The sequence below is a fragment of the Lynx rufus genome, unplaced genomic scaffold (assembly GCF_022079265.1).
Source record: "Lynx rufus isolate CCGP_SWC_20201006 ecotype Redwood Valley unplaced genomic scaffold, mLynRuf1.p SCAF_1, whole genome shotgun sequence".
In the NCBI taxonomy this organism is placed as follows: Eukaryota; Metazoa; Chordata; class Mammalia; order Carnivora; family Felidae; genus Lynx; species Lynx rufus.
The window spans coordinates 173,377,153-173,392,616 of record NW_025814823.1 but is presented as its reverse complement, the minus strand read 5'-3'; the positions used below and the strand labels follow the sequence as shown (position 1 = coordinate 173,392,616).

The 15,464-nt window shown below is 45.4% G+C and overlaps 1 protein-coding gene across 3 annotated transcripts in view; it reads left to right on the top strand.

The window, feature by feature from the left end:
* Nucleotides 1-1,523: 1,523 nt before the first annotated feature.
* Nucleotides 1,524-15,464, top strand: part of NSD1 (nuclear receptor binding SET domain protein 1) — a 143,797-nt gene continuing 129,856 nt past the window's right edge. Inside the window, exons 1-2 of one of the 3 annotated variants that reach the window (XM_047090549.1) lie at nucleotides 1,524-1,595; nucleotides 3,527-4,470. In XM_047090549.1, coding sequence (XP_046946505.1) covers nucleotides 3,544-4,470 — 927 coding nt within the window. In that variant the 5' untranslated portion in view covers nucleotides 1,524-1,595; nucleotides 3,527-3,543. Of the gene's footprint in view, nucleotides 1,596-2,231; nucleotides 2,394-3,526; nucleotides 4,471-15,464 lie in introns of those variants that run through there. The other 2 variants (XM_047090540.1, XM_047090558.1) reach the window with 2 other exon arrangements.

Below are 15,464 nucleotides of genomic sequence, written 5' to 3'. Positions count from 1 at the left end.
TAAGGGTGGCGTTTAGGGACTCCCGTGCCGACGACGCGCAGGACAAGGCCAAAAGCGGCCTTTCTCCCAAGTGGGCTCACGGCTAACAGATAGAAGGGCTGCGGGTAAACACTCCACTGGGGCAATAATTATGCACATTTACTAAGCCCAGGGAGGACTCATGGTCACGTGGCTCTCGAGGGCGGCGCCCTCAGCTTTGAGATGGAGTTAACTCTAATCACAGAAGGCTTTCTGGAGGAGGCGGGATTTTTATGGCGGTAGGTTGTGGTTTTCTCTCAACAGCGAGGATGCCCTTAGCACTTTAGGTTAACAACTAGCTGCAGAGGTGAGCTTTTTGCCGGGTTTCAAGCCCAGGGGGCGACGAAGTCAGAGAGAACTGGGGGAAGGGCTTAGGGGGCCGGAGTCTCGGGGTGAGGCTGGGTTTGGTTTCCTTGACCTGTCCTTACGCCGTCTTTGATGGTTGGACGCGTCGCGGCCGCTCTAGGCCAGAGCTGCGGGGCCCCGCGCGCTGGGTGCAGGCCTCGAGTTCCAAGACGCCCTGGGAGCAGACAGCACACCAGGCCGAGGATTAGGCGATTAGGCCATTAGGCCTGGCTGGGCCAGCCCGGCGGTCCGCCCTCCCAGCGCAGTTCCGCCGGGGTCCCGAAGCCCGGCTCGCAGGGGCGAGGCGCGCGCTCCCGGGGGATCAGGGCTGCGGAGCAAGCGGCCTGCGCTGGGCGGCTGTGGCACGAGAGGGCCATCTGCCTGGGTGCGGAGAACTGCAGCGTCCGCGGTGCGAGGCGCGGCCCCTCCGGGCCCCCAGCTCGCGTCCCCTGCCCCGCGCGCACACACACCTACTGACGCCCGCCCGCGCCTGCGGCCCGAGTCCCCGTGCCAGGCCCAGACCCAGACTAGGCGCGGGAGGCGGTGCAGGGATTAATGGACCCCTCCCCCCAGCGCTCCCCTCGCCCCGCCCGAGGCAGCGAGGACCCCTGGGCTCGGGGGTGGTGAGGGAGCTTCGTCCCGGTGGTGCCCGGGCTGGGGACACGGCCTCACAGGGCGGGGGCCGCACGGCGGCAGGCCGAGGTGCGGGCGCGCAGTCAGGCTGCTACCCGGCTCCGGTGCGGGGGGTGGGCTCGGCGCGGGGGTCGCCTGGCCTCATCACCCGGCCGAGGCCACGGCCGGGCAGGCAGTGCCCGGGCGGGTAACCCGACCCGACCCGGCTCCCGATCGCCGCTCACCCCGCAAGGCCGGGCAGGGGGAGGGAGAGAAATAGGGAGGAGGGGGAAGGGAAGGGGTGGTGGGTGAGGGGCTGTGGGGACCGCAGGGCCGAGTCCCCAGCCTGACTGCGCTGCTCTAGGGCGGCTGCCTGTTTTCCCCGGAACGAGCCAGCCCCCTGCTTCGCGGGCGTCGGGCCTGCGGCAGGAGGGAGCCCTGGGGCTGCACAAGCTTGGCTCTGGGAGGCAGACCCGAGCTGCTGCCTCCATTTTGTTTCCTGCTCAGCTTGGTCTGTGGTGGTGGTGGTGTGGGTTTGGGGTGCGGCTGGGCAGGGGGTTCACCTGCGGCCACGCCTGCTCGGGGCCTGAGGCTTCGAAGACCCCAGCCCAAGCCCCCAGGTGAGCCCCGCGGTAGGAGGGGGGTTGCCTTGGCCTCGGGCCGAGCCGAGCGAGCTGAGGGCAGGTGCCCAGTGGATGGGGAGCCGGGCTGTAACCTAAGATGGAGGCTGGGACTGACGCGGGCCCGAACGGGGCTGGCTGGGCGGTCGGACAGGCCTCAGCCGGGCCAGGTGCCGCCGGGGATGGGGCTCGAGACGGGTAGGGTTCAGGAGCCGTGTGCAGCCCGGGGCCAGCGTAGCGCCCTGAGGTAGGTGAGGGGATCTGAGTGCCACCCACGACGCCCGCAGGCCCAGACACTCCGGGGAGGCGCGCGAGGCCCCTGGGGAGCCTGCCTCAGGCCCCGCCCGGGTTGCCGGGCCGGCCCGTAGGCCCGGGCCGCGAGCGGGCGCGCAAGGGGAGGGGAGGGGGCGGCAGCGGCGGCTCCGCTGATTGGGCGGCGCGCTCGCGAGCCCGACTTCACCCGCCCTGAACCCCGAAGAGTGAGGAGAGGGAGCGCGCGCGCGGTGGGGGGAAGGGGTGCGCGCGCACTCGGTGCCCCAGCCGCACGCGGGCCGGCGCGAGGCGCTGGGTCGCACGCGCCGCCGCGGGGGCGCGCGCGGTGGGGGTGTGAGGAGGAGGAGGCGGCGGCGGAATAGGCCGGGGCAGGTCGCGCTCGCTGCCTTCTCCCCTGAAGAGAGACGCGGGGGGGAGGGGGGTGCAGCGAGCGGCTCCGCTCTCTCCCCTCAGCTCCGCTCGCGCCCCAGTGTAATGAGGGTCACCCCCTCCCCCCAGCCGGCCCGGGAGGGGGCGCGGGGCACGGTAACTAGTGCGCTTGGGTGGGTGGCGGGCAGGCGCGAAGAGGGAGGAGGCGGCCGGGCGGGGAAGATGGTGGTGGCCGTGAGGTGAGGGGCGCGGGTGAGGGCCGGGCGCGGCGCGGTGTTGGTGGCCCGCGGCGTTGTTGCCGCGGGCCCCCTCCCCCTCCATCACTACCAGCCGGGCTCAGGCCTAGCCGGCCCGGCCGCGGAGAACTTCCTCCCGGCGCGGCCCGTGCCCCGCCGGCCTCCCGCGCGCACCTCGGCCTCCGCCTCCCCACAGGTAGCCAGCTGGTGGGCGCGGGGCCGGCTACCCTCCTGCAGCAAACTTTGCTTGCTGCTTAATATTGATGAGTGCGATCGGCTCGGCCAGGAGGTGCTGCCGCGGCTGCGGGAAGGAGCGCGGCCCGGGCAGGCGGCGGCGGCGTCGGCAGCAGCCATGTTTGTCAAGCTGTAGCAGCTGCTGCTGCCCTGACTCGGCTTCGCCGGCTGCCTCTGTTTCTCTCCCCCTGCCGCGTCGTGGCCTCTGGGCCCTGCAGCCGTGGACTGAGCAGTCTTGCAGTCTGAAAGGCGAGGTTCGGGGTGCACCCGCTTAGGCCGACTCGCCTGCGGCCTGCGCACGGCCGCTGCAAAGGCTTCAGTGCCGGCTGGGCGCAGGGTGCAGCGCTATTGTGACCGCTGCGCCCGAGCGATCCAGGAAGGAGGAGGGTAACCTTTTTTGTGCAGCGTCCGGGAGCCCCCTTCGAACCCTGCAGCCCTCTCCCTTTGGGAGATCCGGCCGCTGGACACCCCCCCCCCCCACCAGCGGGGGATGGGGAGGACAATTTCTGTTTGAGATTTAGGAATTTCTACTGCCAAAGGGATTTTAATGTTAGTTCAGCCCAACTGTCCACCAGTCTGCAGTGCAGGAAAAAGGGACGGGCTGTTTGCATGTGGCAAGATCTGCCCAGCTCCGGGAAGATGGAGTTTGCGGAGGCTCACCGAGGCCATTTTTCCATCGTCAGCTGGGGAACTTTTTCCGCCCATGGAAGTGCAGCAGAAAGGCATTGAGGCCACTAGGCCTTCAGAAGTGGCTGCCATTTTGAAGATAAGAGTCAAATGGCCTGTAAACTAAGATTAATTGCTGTTTTTGGATTTCAGGTTGATGCTGGCCCAGGATGGATCAGACCTGTGAACTACCCAGAAGAAATTGTCTGCTGCCCTTTTCCAATCCAGTGAATTTAGATGCCCCTGAAGACAAGGACAGCCCTTTCGGTAATGGTCAATCCAATTTTTCTGAGCCACTTAATGGGTGTACTATGCAGTTATCGACTGCCAGTGGAACATCCCAAAATGCTTATGGACAAGATTCTCCATCTTGTTACATTCCACTGCGGAGACTACAGGATTTGGCCTCCATGATCAATGTAGAGTATTTAAATGGGTCTGCTGATGGATCAGAATCCTTTCAAGACCCTGAAAAAAGTGATTCAAGAGCTCAGTCGCCAGTTGTTTGCACTTCCTTGAGTCCTGGTGGTCCAACAGCACTTGCTATGAAACAGGAACCCTCTTGTAATAACTCCCCTGAACTCCAGGTAAAAGTAACAAAGACTATCAAGAATGGCTTTCTGCACTTTGAGAATTTTACTTGTGTGGACGATGCAGATGTAGATTCTGAAATGGACCCAGAACAGCCAGTCACAGAGGATGAGAGTATAGAGGAGATCTTTGAGGAAACTCAGACCAATGCCACCTGCAATTATGAGCCTAAATCAGAGAATGGTGTAGACGTGGCCATGGGAAATGAACAAGACAGCACATCAGAGAGTAGAAATGGTGCAGTCAAATCGCCATTCTTGCCATTAGCTCCTCAAACTGAAACACAGAAAAATAAGCAAAGAAATGAAGTGGACGGCAGCAATGAAAAAGCAGCCCTTCTCCCAGCCCCCTTTTCACTAGGAGATACAAACGTTACCATAGAAGAGCAATTAAATTCAATAAATTTATCTTTTCAGGATGATCCAGATTCCAGTACCAGTACATTAGGAAACATGCTAGAATTACCTGGAACTTCATCATCATCTACTTCACAGGAATTGCCATTTGTAAGCAGTTTTTGGTACAACTTAAATATATACATAAGTGTATATATACAGGCAACTTAAAGGGAAACATAACTGATTGGTTTTTGGTTGTTTATCAGTTCACAGCTGAGTGCCTATTGCTAATGATAGGCTTTTTGGGGAGATTTTACTCTGATTTTTAAATTTATCTCTGTTGTATGATTTTTTTTTCCCTCAGATTTTTCCAGTTAACTCTCAGTTGAGGACTGGCTAAGAGTTAAAACTCTTAAGGGCCTTTAATTGAGTTCAGATTTCATTTTTCAAGATGGAGCATACATTTGTTTAGTTTTACTTAGTTATTTTTTAAATGTTTTGGCGTACTGGTATCGTGAGTGCAGGTGAACCAGTTAGTTTCCTGGAGTTCTTTTTTTACGTAAGGCCTGGCGTGTTTTTTTAGTTGATGGGGTGATGCTTGCTTCACATTGAAGTGCATTTTGGGTACAAATTGAAAGTAGCTAAGATGAGAAGACCTTCTTGGACATCAGTCAAAATTTAAATTAGGCCAGTTTTTCTGAACTACCTGTTGTGAAGGTATAGTATCCTATTGCTGTAGGTAACTGCCACCATCAGAGTAGACTCTTGAACTTAGGTTTTAATTTTGAAGTGTTTGTGTGTTGTGGTATGTGTAAGTGTATAGAACCGGAAGAAAATCTACTTTGAGTTGTTATTTAGTAGTGCTGTGTATTGTTGTTAACGAGTGGTAAATGATAAAGTTCTTTTTTATTTGATCTTATACAGAATTTCTTGGACTGTCCATAGTTAGCGGAATGCTCAGTTCTCTTAGCCTCAGTTTCATCACCTTTAAAATCAAACTTCTTGGTTGTTAAAAAATTTTTCTCAGCTTTAAATATTTCATTCTGATTTTGTTTCTCCCCAGATGTATTGTTATGGTCACCTGCAGTGTCACCACGGAGGATCTCCTTACTTCCATGCCTCTGCAATCTATATAAAAATTTAATCAGAAAAAAAATCGTATGTGGTGACTGTTTTGAGTGCATTAAACATTCACTTTACCATATAGCCTTGATATTCTTTAAAGTCACAGAGAATGTGGGTGTGTTGCTTTTGTTTGTTGATTCATGTTTTAAATATGCTTTAGTACTCCTTGGTTTCTTAAGTTGGCAGTTGCACATTTTAAAAATTTGTTTTGGTAGTCACTTTGAGTCTGTATTGTCCTTGGTATTTTTTAGGGTGGATAAGTTGTGTTGGTGACCTATTGGCAGCTTAGACAAACTCTTTCTTGGGTTCACATGGAAATTTTTTTACATATATAGTGATGCCCTTGTGTTTACATAAAATCTTGCATTTGACAGTGGAGATGTTTCTCTAGAAGCATATGTATATAATGACATATAAATCTGTTTCTTGTCAAAGAGATGTCATTGGAATATTGGCTCTATTATAAACAATTGAAAATATTGGAGCCTATAGATAGTATGTTATATATCTAAAATGGGAGTTAGCAAAATTGTGTATAAATAGAAATTTTTTTTTTTCTGGCAGAAAGTATAAATTGCTTAAAGACTTTATGGGCTTGAAGAGGCGAGTAACCAATTGTAGGCCTTTGGTTTAAGGTCGTGGATGCAATGTATTGCTTTGATTTTTGCCTTTGATATTTTTTAGCTGAAGATTTGAAATAGTGAAGTCAGTGTTAAAGTGCAAATTTAGCTGAATAATATAGTTTGGGAAAGGTGTAATTAAAAATAATTCTATATGGCTACACACTTAATATATACAGATTACTGCACAGTTGATCCTTTGCAGCAAGTATAGAGCACTTACTCTGCATTGGATTCTATGCCTAGGGCTGGAAATTTTAGAAAATCATTAGCAAATGCTGTTGGTATTTTTTGTTATGTGATACTTTGATAGAGTAAGATTCTCTTGGTGAGAGTAATATAGTTATTAGGATTGTAAATTCCCTTTATAGAGTTAGAGAAAGGCACATGATTCAAAATCATACTGTCTTATTTTGTATGTCTAGCTATAAGCAGACTGTTTGCCCTCTGCCATAAATAAGCAGCCTCTTCAGTTTATCCTCTGCTTTTCAGTTATTTTATCTGAATATAGTGATGTGAATAATGATTGTCATTATAGTTAATAATCCTGACTTGGTGCTTTTATATTTAATTGGGTTGACACCTTCTAATTCCTGCCAGTGAATGTATGCAGTGTATAGTGCTTAATAATACGTAGGTACTTGATAAAATACTGAAGGAAAGTTGGTCCCAGAGCTAAGTTTAAACAGGCAATAATTTACAACTTTTTAAGTGCTTTGGTCTGTATTGTCTCATTGGATCTTCATAGCTTTGTAGTGAAAGATGTCATAAAAGACAGGTCATCCTTCAAGGCACTTGAGATTATTAGAGACAAAACTAAAACCCTTGAAATCCTAGAACTATCTCAGTACTCTTGGTTTTCTGTAGTGACTTCTGAAGGTCTCTGACACTCTTGGCTGGGCCTGGTTTACTCACTAGGCTGTTTGTAGCAGTTTGTTTTCTACTCTTCCCTTAGATGTTTTATGGAGAATTTATATTGTGGTGGTATTCATGAATTTAGGGATACTCAAAATTCTTAGGATGTAGCTGGCTAGCTCCAGGATAGTCTGATGTACATATTGTACTTTTAATCTAAAGAAGGTGACTAAAAATGAATCCACTTACAGTGGGAACTAAAATTTCATAATAAGGAGAAAAGAGTTTACTTAGGATTTTATATCGAAAAATTAAAATGAAGAAATATGAAAATAAACTTTTTAAACCTTTATCAAAACTTTGGTTGTGATGGCAACTATTTGTTATAATAAGGCAAGAATCAAATAGAGTAAAAAAAATTTTGTCCAGGGGCACCTGGGTGGCTTAGTTGAACGGCTGACTTTTAATCTTGCCTCAGGTCAAGGATCTCAAGGTTTGTGGGATCAAGCCCTGTGTGGGGCTCTGTGCTGGTAGTGTGGAGCCTGCTTGGAAATCTCTCCGTGTCTGCTCCTCTTCCTTTTTCTTTCCTTCAAAATAAATAATAAGCATTAAAAAATTAAAAAAAAATTGTCCAGTGAAATTGTATAAGAGGGAAGTGACATACTTTATTTTGTTTCACTCTTTCATGATTATAATGAGGTTAAATTTTTGTAAAATAGTGAGGTAATCCGTTTTAGTAAGGTTCTCTTTTAAAAGTGTCCACAATAGGGGTGCCTGGGTGGCTCAGTCGGTTAAGCATCTGACTTTAGCTCAGGTCATGATCTCGTGGTTTGTGAGTTTAAGCCCCGCATCAGGCTCTCTGCTGACAGCCCAGAGCCTGGAGCCTGCTTCAGATTCTATGTCTCTGTGTCTCTCTGCCCCTCCTCTGCTCACACTCTGTGTCTGTCTCTCTCAAAAATAAATAAACATTTAAAAAAAAAAAGTCCACAATAGAAAATTTCAAGCATATACCAAAGAAGAGAGAATCGTGGAAATGCTTGCATACTCAGTGGTAACTGCTATTTTACTGATCTTGTTTTATTTTCCCTCTGTTATGTCATTGACTTACATTGTTTTTAAGTTTATTTAAAGAGAGAAAGTGCATGCGTGATTGGCGGAGGGTCAGAGAGAGAGAGAGGGAGAGAAACAGAATTCGAGGCAGACTCCACAATGTCATTGAGGAGCCCATCGTCAGGTTTGAACTCAAAGACTGTGAGATCATGACCTGAGCCAAAACCAAGAGTTGGATGCTTAACCAGCTCAGCCACCCAGGTGCCCCAACATATTTTAATCCTTTGATGTTTATCATGTCACTTTTTGAAGTTTCTGTCCTATTATTGTTGTCAGTTGTCACTTGTTTACTGGTTGACCTAGATCATCTTTTCCATACCTGTAATCAGAGTGGTTTTTCTTTATTATTTACATTGATTTCAAGAAACACAGCATCTTTTTGCCAGATTTGTTTGCAGTTTTACTTTGTAATTGACTGGCACTGTAATAGTAGTTCATTATTAGGTGGAGATAGACACTATATTGTCCATAGGAAGATGTTTGAATAGAGGCTTCTTTTTGCCATTTAAAAATAGATATTTTGGCGTTGTAACAATCCTATACAATCTTGGGGATTTACAAAGTACTCAAAAACCACCCACCTGTACTGAGTTCTATGCTGTGGATGTTTAAGTGGTTAAAGAGTTGAGTGGAGAGATGAATGAAACCTGGAGTAGTCAAGGCTTCAAGGAAGAAGTGGAACTTGAATTGGCTTTGGCTGGGTTGGGTTTGGTTGGGTTTAGAAGGCTGTTTTCGTCTTCTTAAGTTTATTTTGAGAGAGAGAGCACAAGGAGGGGAGGGGCACAGAGAGGGGTGAGAGAATCTCAAGCAGGCTCTGCGCTGTCAGTGTGGGGCTCAAACCCACAAACAGATCATGACTTGAGCTGAAATCAGGAGTCTGGATGCCTAACTGACTGAGCCACCCAGGTACCTCCTAGAAGGGTATTTTTCATGTAGAGAATTAAGTGAACATAGTATTTTCAGGAAGTATTTGTTGAGGATTGGTTGGGTAGGATAAGTGTAGTCTGGTAATAGGGCCTAAAAATTTGGACTGTGGCATTTGATGTTGAAGTGATAGGACTAGGAGCCAGCAAGGGATTTTAGCTGAGAAGTGATCTGATGAAATCTGTGTTTGAAAAACTTTGGCTGGGGGAGAATAGAGGCAACCTTAGGATGTCAGAGTCTGTTGCAATAGTAGTTAAAACTTAGACTTGGGGGCACCTGGGTGGCTCATTCGGTTAAGCATCTGACTTTGGCTCAGGTCATGATCTCACGGTTCGTGAGTTCGAGCCCCCTGTTGGGCTGTGGGCTGACAGCTCAGAGCCTGGAGCCTGCTTCAGATTCTGTGTCTCCCTCTGTCTCTGCCCCTTCCCTGCTGATGGGCTGTCTCTCTCTCTCAGAAATAAACATTAAAAAAAAAAACAACCAAAAAAACCCCAACAACAACAAAAAAACATGGGCAGAATTAGTAGTAGAAAGAAAGAGGGTAAATCGAAAAGATTATTTCAGAGGAGGGAAATTGGCAGCCGTTTTGGGCTATCTGGTTTGGAGGCAAAATCAGAGTCTGGATTTGAGGAAAGAAGGAGAGATGAGTGCAGATGATCTTTGTATGGCTTGTGGTGGTCCCTGAGACAATGATTCCTCAGATTCTCTCTGCTCTCCTCATCGTTGCAGCAATTCTCTGCCCTCTTCTTTCCTGTCTAAAAAGAAAATAGATCCTATCTCCATACGTCTCATGTTCTGCTCTCATGTCCTCCCTGCTAGAGGACCTGGTGTTACTCATTCCTCTTTCCTCTTTTCTTCTGGAGTCTATTTTCTACTTTTCTACTTCATTTTTTTCTGCCTAAAAACGGGATGATACCTTCCTATTCTAAAGGCATCTTCCTGTATCCTATAACCCTTCCAATGATCTTTCCCCTTTAATGGTGAATTTCTTGCAAGAGTTAACTGCTTTTTTAACCTCTCCTTAAAGCTCTGTGGATTGGCTTCTATATCCTCTACTCTGCTGCAACTGTTCTTTTATAAGTCCCAGGTGACACTTCAATACTTACCCTATTAGATTTGCAGTATTTGACCACTCCTTTAAACAGCCCTTCTTTGCTTACTGTCTTTTCTTCCTCTTTGATTCTCTGCAGTCTCATCCACTTTCATGGATTTACTTTATTCTTACTCTGCTGTGTGAAAATGCTCTTGATCTGACTTCTGAGCTTCAGGCCAAGAAATTCTAATCACCAACCAACTTTCTCTTCTACCTATATCATATTCAATTTTGAACCTATCCTTTATGCCAAACATGCATTTCCTTTTGTGTTAATGACGGCATCATCCTCCTGTTCATTTCAAGGCTGGAAACTTTGGAGTCCCTCATTTTTTTTTTTTAATTTTTTTTTTTTCAACGTTTATTTATTTTTGGGACAGAGAGAGAGCATGAACGGGGGAGGGGCAGAGAGAGAGGGAGACACAGAATCGGAAACAGGCTCCAGGCTCCGAGCCATCAGCCCAGAGCCTGACGCGGGGCTCGAACTCACGGACCGCGAGATCGTGACCTGGCTGAAGTCGGACGCTTAACCGACTGCGCCACCCAGGCGCCCCTGGAGTCCCTCATTTTTATGATCAAACCACATTTGAGTGCTTTCTCTGTGCCAGGCACTGCTAGTATTAAAAGGTAAGACCTACTTTGTGTTTTTAAGGAACTTTACTATTTAAGGAACACCAGTGTAAACATTGACAATACAGAATAGTAAGTAGTTTAATAGGTGTTATAAATACAGTACTGTGGCATGTCTGGAGTAATCCTGAAGAACTTCACAGAAAGGTTATGTATAATTGAACAGAGGCATGCCAGTAAGTAAGAAGGGGTAGGATATAGAAGTGCCAAGAAATTCTTTTGATAGGAATCTGGGAGAATGAGGTTGTCAGGAGGTAAAGTATAAACATAGGTCTTGTATGCCATCCTATAGAGTTGACTTTTTAAAAAAATTTTTTTAATGTTTATGCATTTTTGAGAGAGAAAGAGCGTGAGCAGAGGAGGGGCAGAGAGAGGGAAACAGAATCTGAAGCAGGCTCCAGGCTCTGAGCTATCAGCACAGAGCCTGACGTGGGACTTGAACTCACTGCGAGATCATTACTTGAGCTGAAGTTGGATGCTTAACTGACTGAGCCACCAAGGCACCCCAAGAGTTGACTTTTTTTTTAAGTTTTTATTTTTATTTTTATTTTTTAAATTTTTATTTAAGTAATCTCCACCCAGCGTGGGTCTCAAACTCATGACCCTGAGATTAAGAGTCACATGCTGCTCTTCCGACTGAGCCAGCCAGGCACTCCATTATGCGATTTCTAAATTACACAGATTCTCCAGTCTTTTTTTCATTTCTTAATTCCCATTCTACTATGAGGTCTTTATCACTCTTCATATAGTTTTTCTTTCCAGTCTGTCTTATCCAAAATTACTTCTGACCTCCAAAATGAGAAATTCTAGGTCTCTGGTTAAAGCTTTAGTTTCAGTGCCTCACTTCTTTCCCTATTTACCTAACAAACAAAGCCCATATTTAGTGTCTCTTTGATAGGACCCTTTCTTGACTTTCTCAAATCTCATATATGCTATATCCAAGGTGTTCTGGGTTCAGTCAGACTGAACTATTTACTAATAGATTAGATTTGCTTTACTTCACACCCTCCCCTGGCTCATGTCTTTATCCTCTTGGTCTGATTCATCATTGCATATTAATAGTATGTAGCATGATGCCTTTTTTGTAGTAGTCCTTTATATAGTTACCAAAGGAAAGGGTGGATGGTGCTATTATAGCAGTACAACTTGGGGAGGGAAGTAGATTTTATTTTACTTACTAAAAAAAATTTTTTTAATGTTTATCTGTTTTTGAGAGGCAGGGAGGGGCAGAGAGAGAGGGAGACACAGAATCCAAAGGAGGCTCTAGGCTCTGAGCTGTCAGCACAGAGCTCATTGTGGAGCTTGAACCCACAAGAGGTGAGATCGTGACCTGAGCCGAAGTCAGAGGCTTAACCGACTTAGCCACCTAGGTGCCCCAGGAAGTAAGTTTTAGATAGGAAGGTGATGAATGGACTGTCAGCTCTTCTCCTCGGTGTACCAAATTTTAAAACCTCAGAATTTTTTTGACTTTATCTCCTCTTGCACTCAATTTCTAAGGTCTTTGAACTTGAGTTTCCTAATATCCTAATATTTTTCTCCACATTCTCACCTTCAATCTTTTAACAAGGTAATTTTTTTTTTTAAAGTGGGCTCCACACCCAACTTGGGGCTTGAACTCATGACCCTGGGATCAAGAGTTGGATGCTTCACCGACTGAGCCAGCCTGGTGCCCCCTCACTTTTCAGTCTTTTAATTGTGAATATTAAATCATAGTGGTCTTACTATTATTTTTTTGAGTTTATTTTGAGAGAGAGTGAGAGCACGTGAGTGGGAGGGGGTGCAGAGAGAGAGAGAGAGAGAGAGAGAGAGAGAGAATCCCAAGCAGGCTTCACACTGTCAGCACAGAGTCTGACGTGGTGTTCAATCTCAAACCACGAGATCATGACCTGAACCGAAATCAAGAGTTGGACACTTAACTTACTGAGCTACCCAGGTACCCCGAATCATAATGGTCTTAAATTGAACAGATCTCTGAGTGTGTTTGAGTGTGTACTGTTCTTCCTGTTTAGTTGGAGAAGTCCCTTTAATCTCTGAGGCCCAGTTCCTCATCTCTAAATTGGGGCTAGTACCTTACCTACAGGTTTGTTTGAGAGTGCAACAAGATACTAGATGCTAGTTCTGAAGTAGGTGCTCAGTAAGCAATGCCTATTATATGCAAGAACCAAACACCTTTTGGGAGAGTTAGTCGTGAATTTCCAGAAGCCTGTCTTTGCGTTTTTGCTTTTTTTTCTTTATTCTTCTGAACTCTTCTGCCTTACTTGGTAAGTTAAAGACATAAACTACTGTTGACAGTTTCTATTTCTGTTTAATAGAATTTTATCCATTTTTTCTTGGTAATCACGAGAATTTACTTTGTGTAGTGGGATCAGGATCTTTGTGTACTCCCAGCTGTTAAGTGGTATAACTTTATTATGTTGTTTTGCTGGTTGTCTTTTGTCATTGTCATGGATGTAAATGTTACCTCTCTACCCCCTAGTTTTCACAAGAACCCACTGAAAGGAGATCCCATCTCTTTTGCAGTGGTGGGTTTGATTTTCATTGAATGATTGTTCCTTAGACTTTTAAAATAATTTCAAGTGTGGCCTTTTGAAGAAATGGCTAGGATTTTTTTTTTTAATGTTTATTTATTTGTTTTAAAAGAGCAAACAGGGAAGGGGCAAAGAGAAAGGGAGAGACCAGAGTTCCAAGCAGGCTCCGCCCTGTCAGTGCAGAGCCCCATGCCGGGCTCAAACTCAGGAACTGTGAGATCATGACCTGAGCTGATATCAGGAGTGGGACGCAGGGTGCCTGAGTGGCTCAGTCGGTTAAGCATTTGACTTTGGCTCAGGTCATGATCTCACAGTTCGTGAGTTCAATCCCCATATCAGATTCTCTCTGCTGTCAGCACAGAGCCTGCTTTGGATCCTCTCTCTCTCTCCCCCCCTGTCCCCCCACTGCTCACACTCTCTCTCCTCTCTCTCAAAAATTAATAAAAACATTAAAAAAAAAAAGTCAGATGCTTAACCAACTGAGCCACCCAGGCACCCTGGCTGTGATTCTTTTTAGTTAGAAAGGTAATAAATATTTGTGGCAAAAAAAAGTCAGACTTAAAAATGGAAGGTAAAAGTTTCTATTTCTGTCACCCCTCATGTACTTAATGTTCTATTAAACTTTTCTTTTTATACAAACCTTTTCTTTTTTTAAAATTTGGAAATGTAAATGGCCTGTATACGTGTTCAATACCTTGGTTAATATATTAAGGACATATTTTCATATGAGCATGTAGATAGAGCTCCACTCTCATTTTTATTATTGAAATTTTTTACTGAGATAAATGTAGATTCACATGTAGTTTTAAGTAATAATACAGAGGGATCTCTTGTGCATTTTGCCTGGTTTTGCAATGGTAATGTTTTATGAAAACATCAAATATTACAACCAGAATATTGATGTTGATATAATCCTCCAATCTTGTTCACGTGAACCCAGTTTTTGTTTTTCATGTTTTTTTTTTCTAGAAGAAAATTCTGTATTTCTAAGAAGATGTGTTCTAGATGTCTCCAGATCTACCTGTATTCATTTTGTGTAGTACGTAGAATATATAATGTGTATATTAAGTTCTCTACATTTTTATCACTGGTGTAGGTTCACATATGTGTCACCACGGTCAAGATACTAAACAGTTCCAACACCACAAGAATCCCTCCCTTGGCCCTTTTACATCAAATCCATTTCTTTTCTTACAGCTCCTTCCCCAGCCTTTGCTAATTACTTACTCTGTCCTTTGTTTGTAAAATTTTGTTACTTTAAAAATGTTACATAAATGGTATCATATAGTATATAGCTTTTGGGGATTGGGTTCTTTCACTTATATTGTAAGTTCCTGGAGATTCCTTCAGTTTATTGAATGTATCAATATTTTATTCCTTTTTATTACTAAGTAATATTCCACACAGTGTATATTCCACAGCTTGTTCAGCCCTTCACCTGTTAAAGGACATCTGGCCTTATTCTAATTTTTGTCTATTGGAAGTAAAAGTGTTATGAACATTTGTATATAGGTTTTTGTGTAAACATAAGTTTTCATTTCTCTGGGATAAATGCCCAAGTACAATTGCTGAATCATATGGTAGTGACATGTTTAGTTTTATAAGAAGCTGCCAAGCTGATTTTCAGAGCAACTCTATCATTTACATTCTTACTGGCAGTATATGAGTGATGGAGTCTCTTTGCATCTTTGCCATCATTTGGTGTTATCACTATTTCTTTCCTTTTCTTGGTCTGTTTTTTTTTCTTTTTTTAAGTTTTGTTTTGTTTTGTTTTGTTTTTTTTGTTTTTTGTTTTTGATAATCTCTACACCCACTGTAGGGCTTGAACTTACAACCCTGAAATCAAGAGTCACATGCTGTACCAGCTGAGCCAGCCAGGCGCTTCTTTTCCTTTTTTCTTTTTTCTTCTCTTCTTTTTTTAATTTACTTCCAAATTCGTTAGCATATACTGCAACAGTGGTTTCAGGAGTAGATTCCTTAGTGCCCCTTACCCATTTAGCCCATCCCCCCTCCCACAATGCCTCCAGTAACCCTCTGTTTGTTCTCCATATTTAAAAGTCTCTTATGTTTTGTCCCCCTCCCTGTTTTTATATTACTTTTGCTTCTCTTCCCTTATGTTTATATGTTCTGTGTCTTAAAGTCCTCATATGAGTGAATCTTTTTTCTTTCTTTCTTTCTTTCTCTCTCTCTCTCTCTCTCTCTTTCTTTCTTTCTTTCTTTCTAAAATTCCAGTACAATGAATGTACAGGTTATATTACTGTGAGGTGTACAGTATAA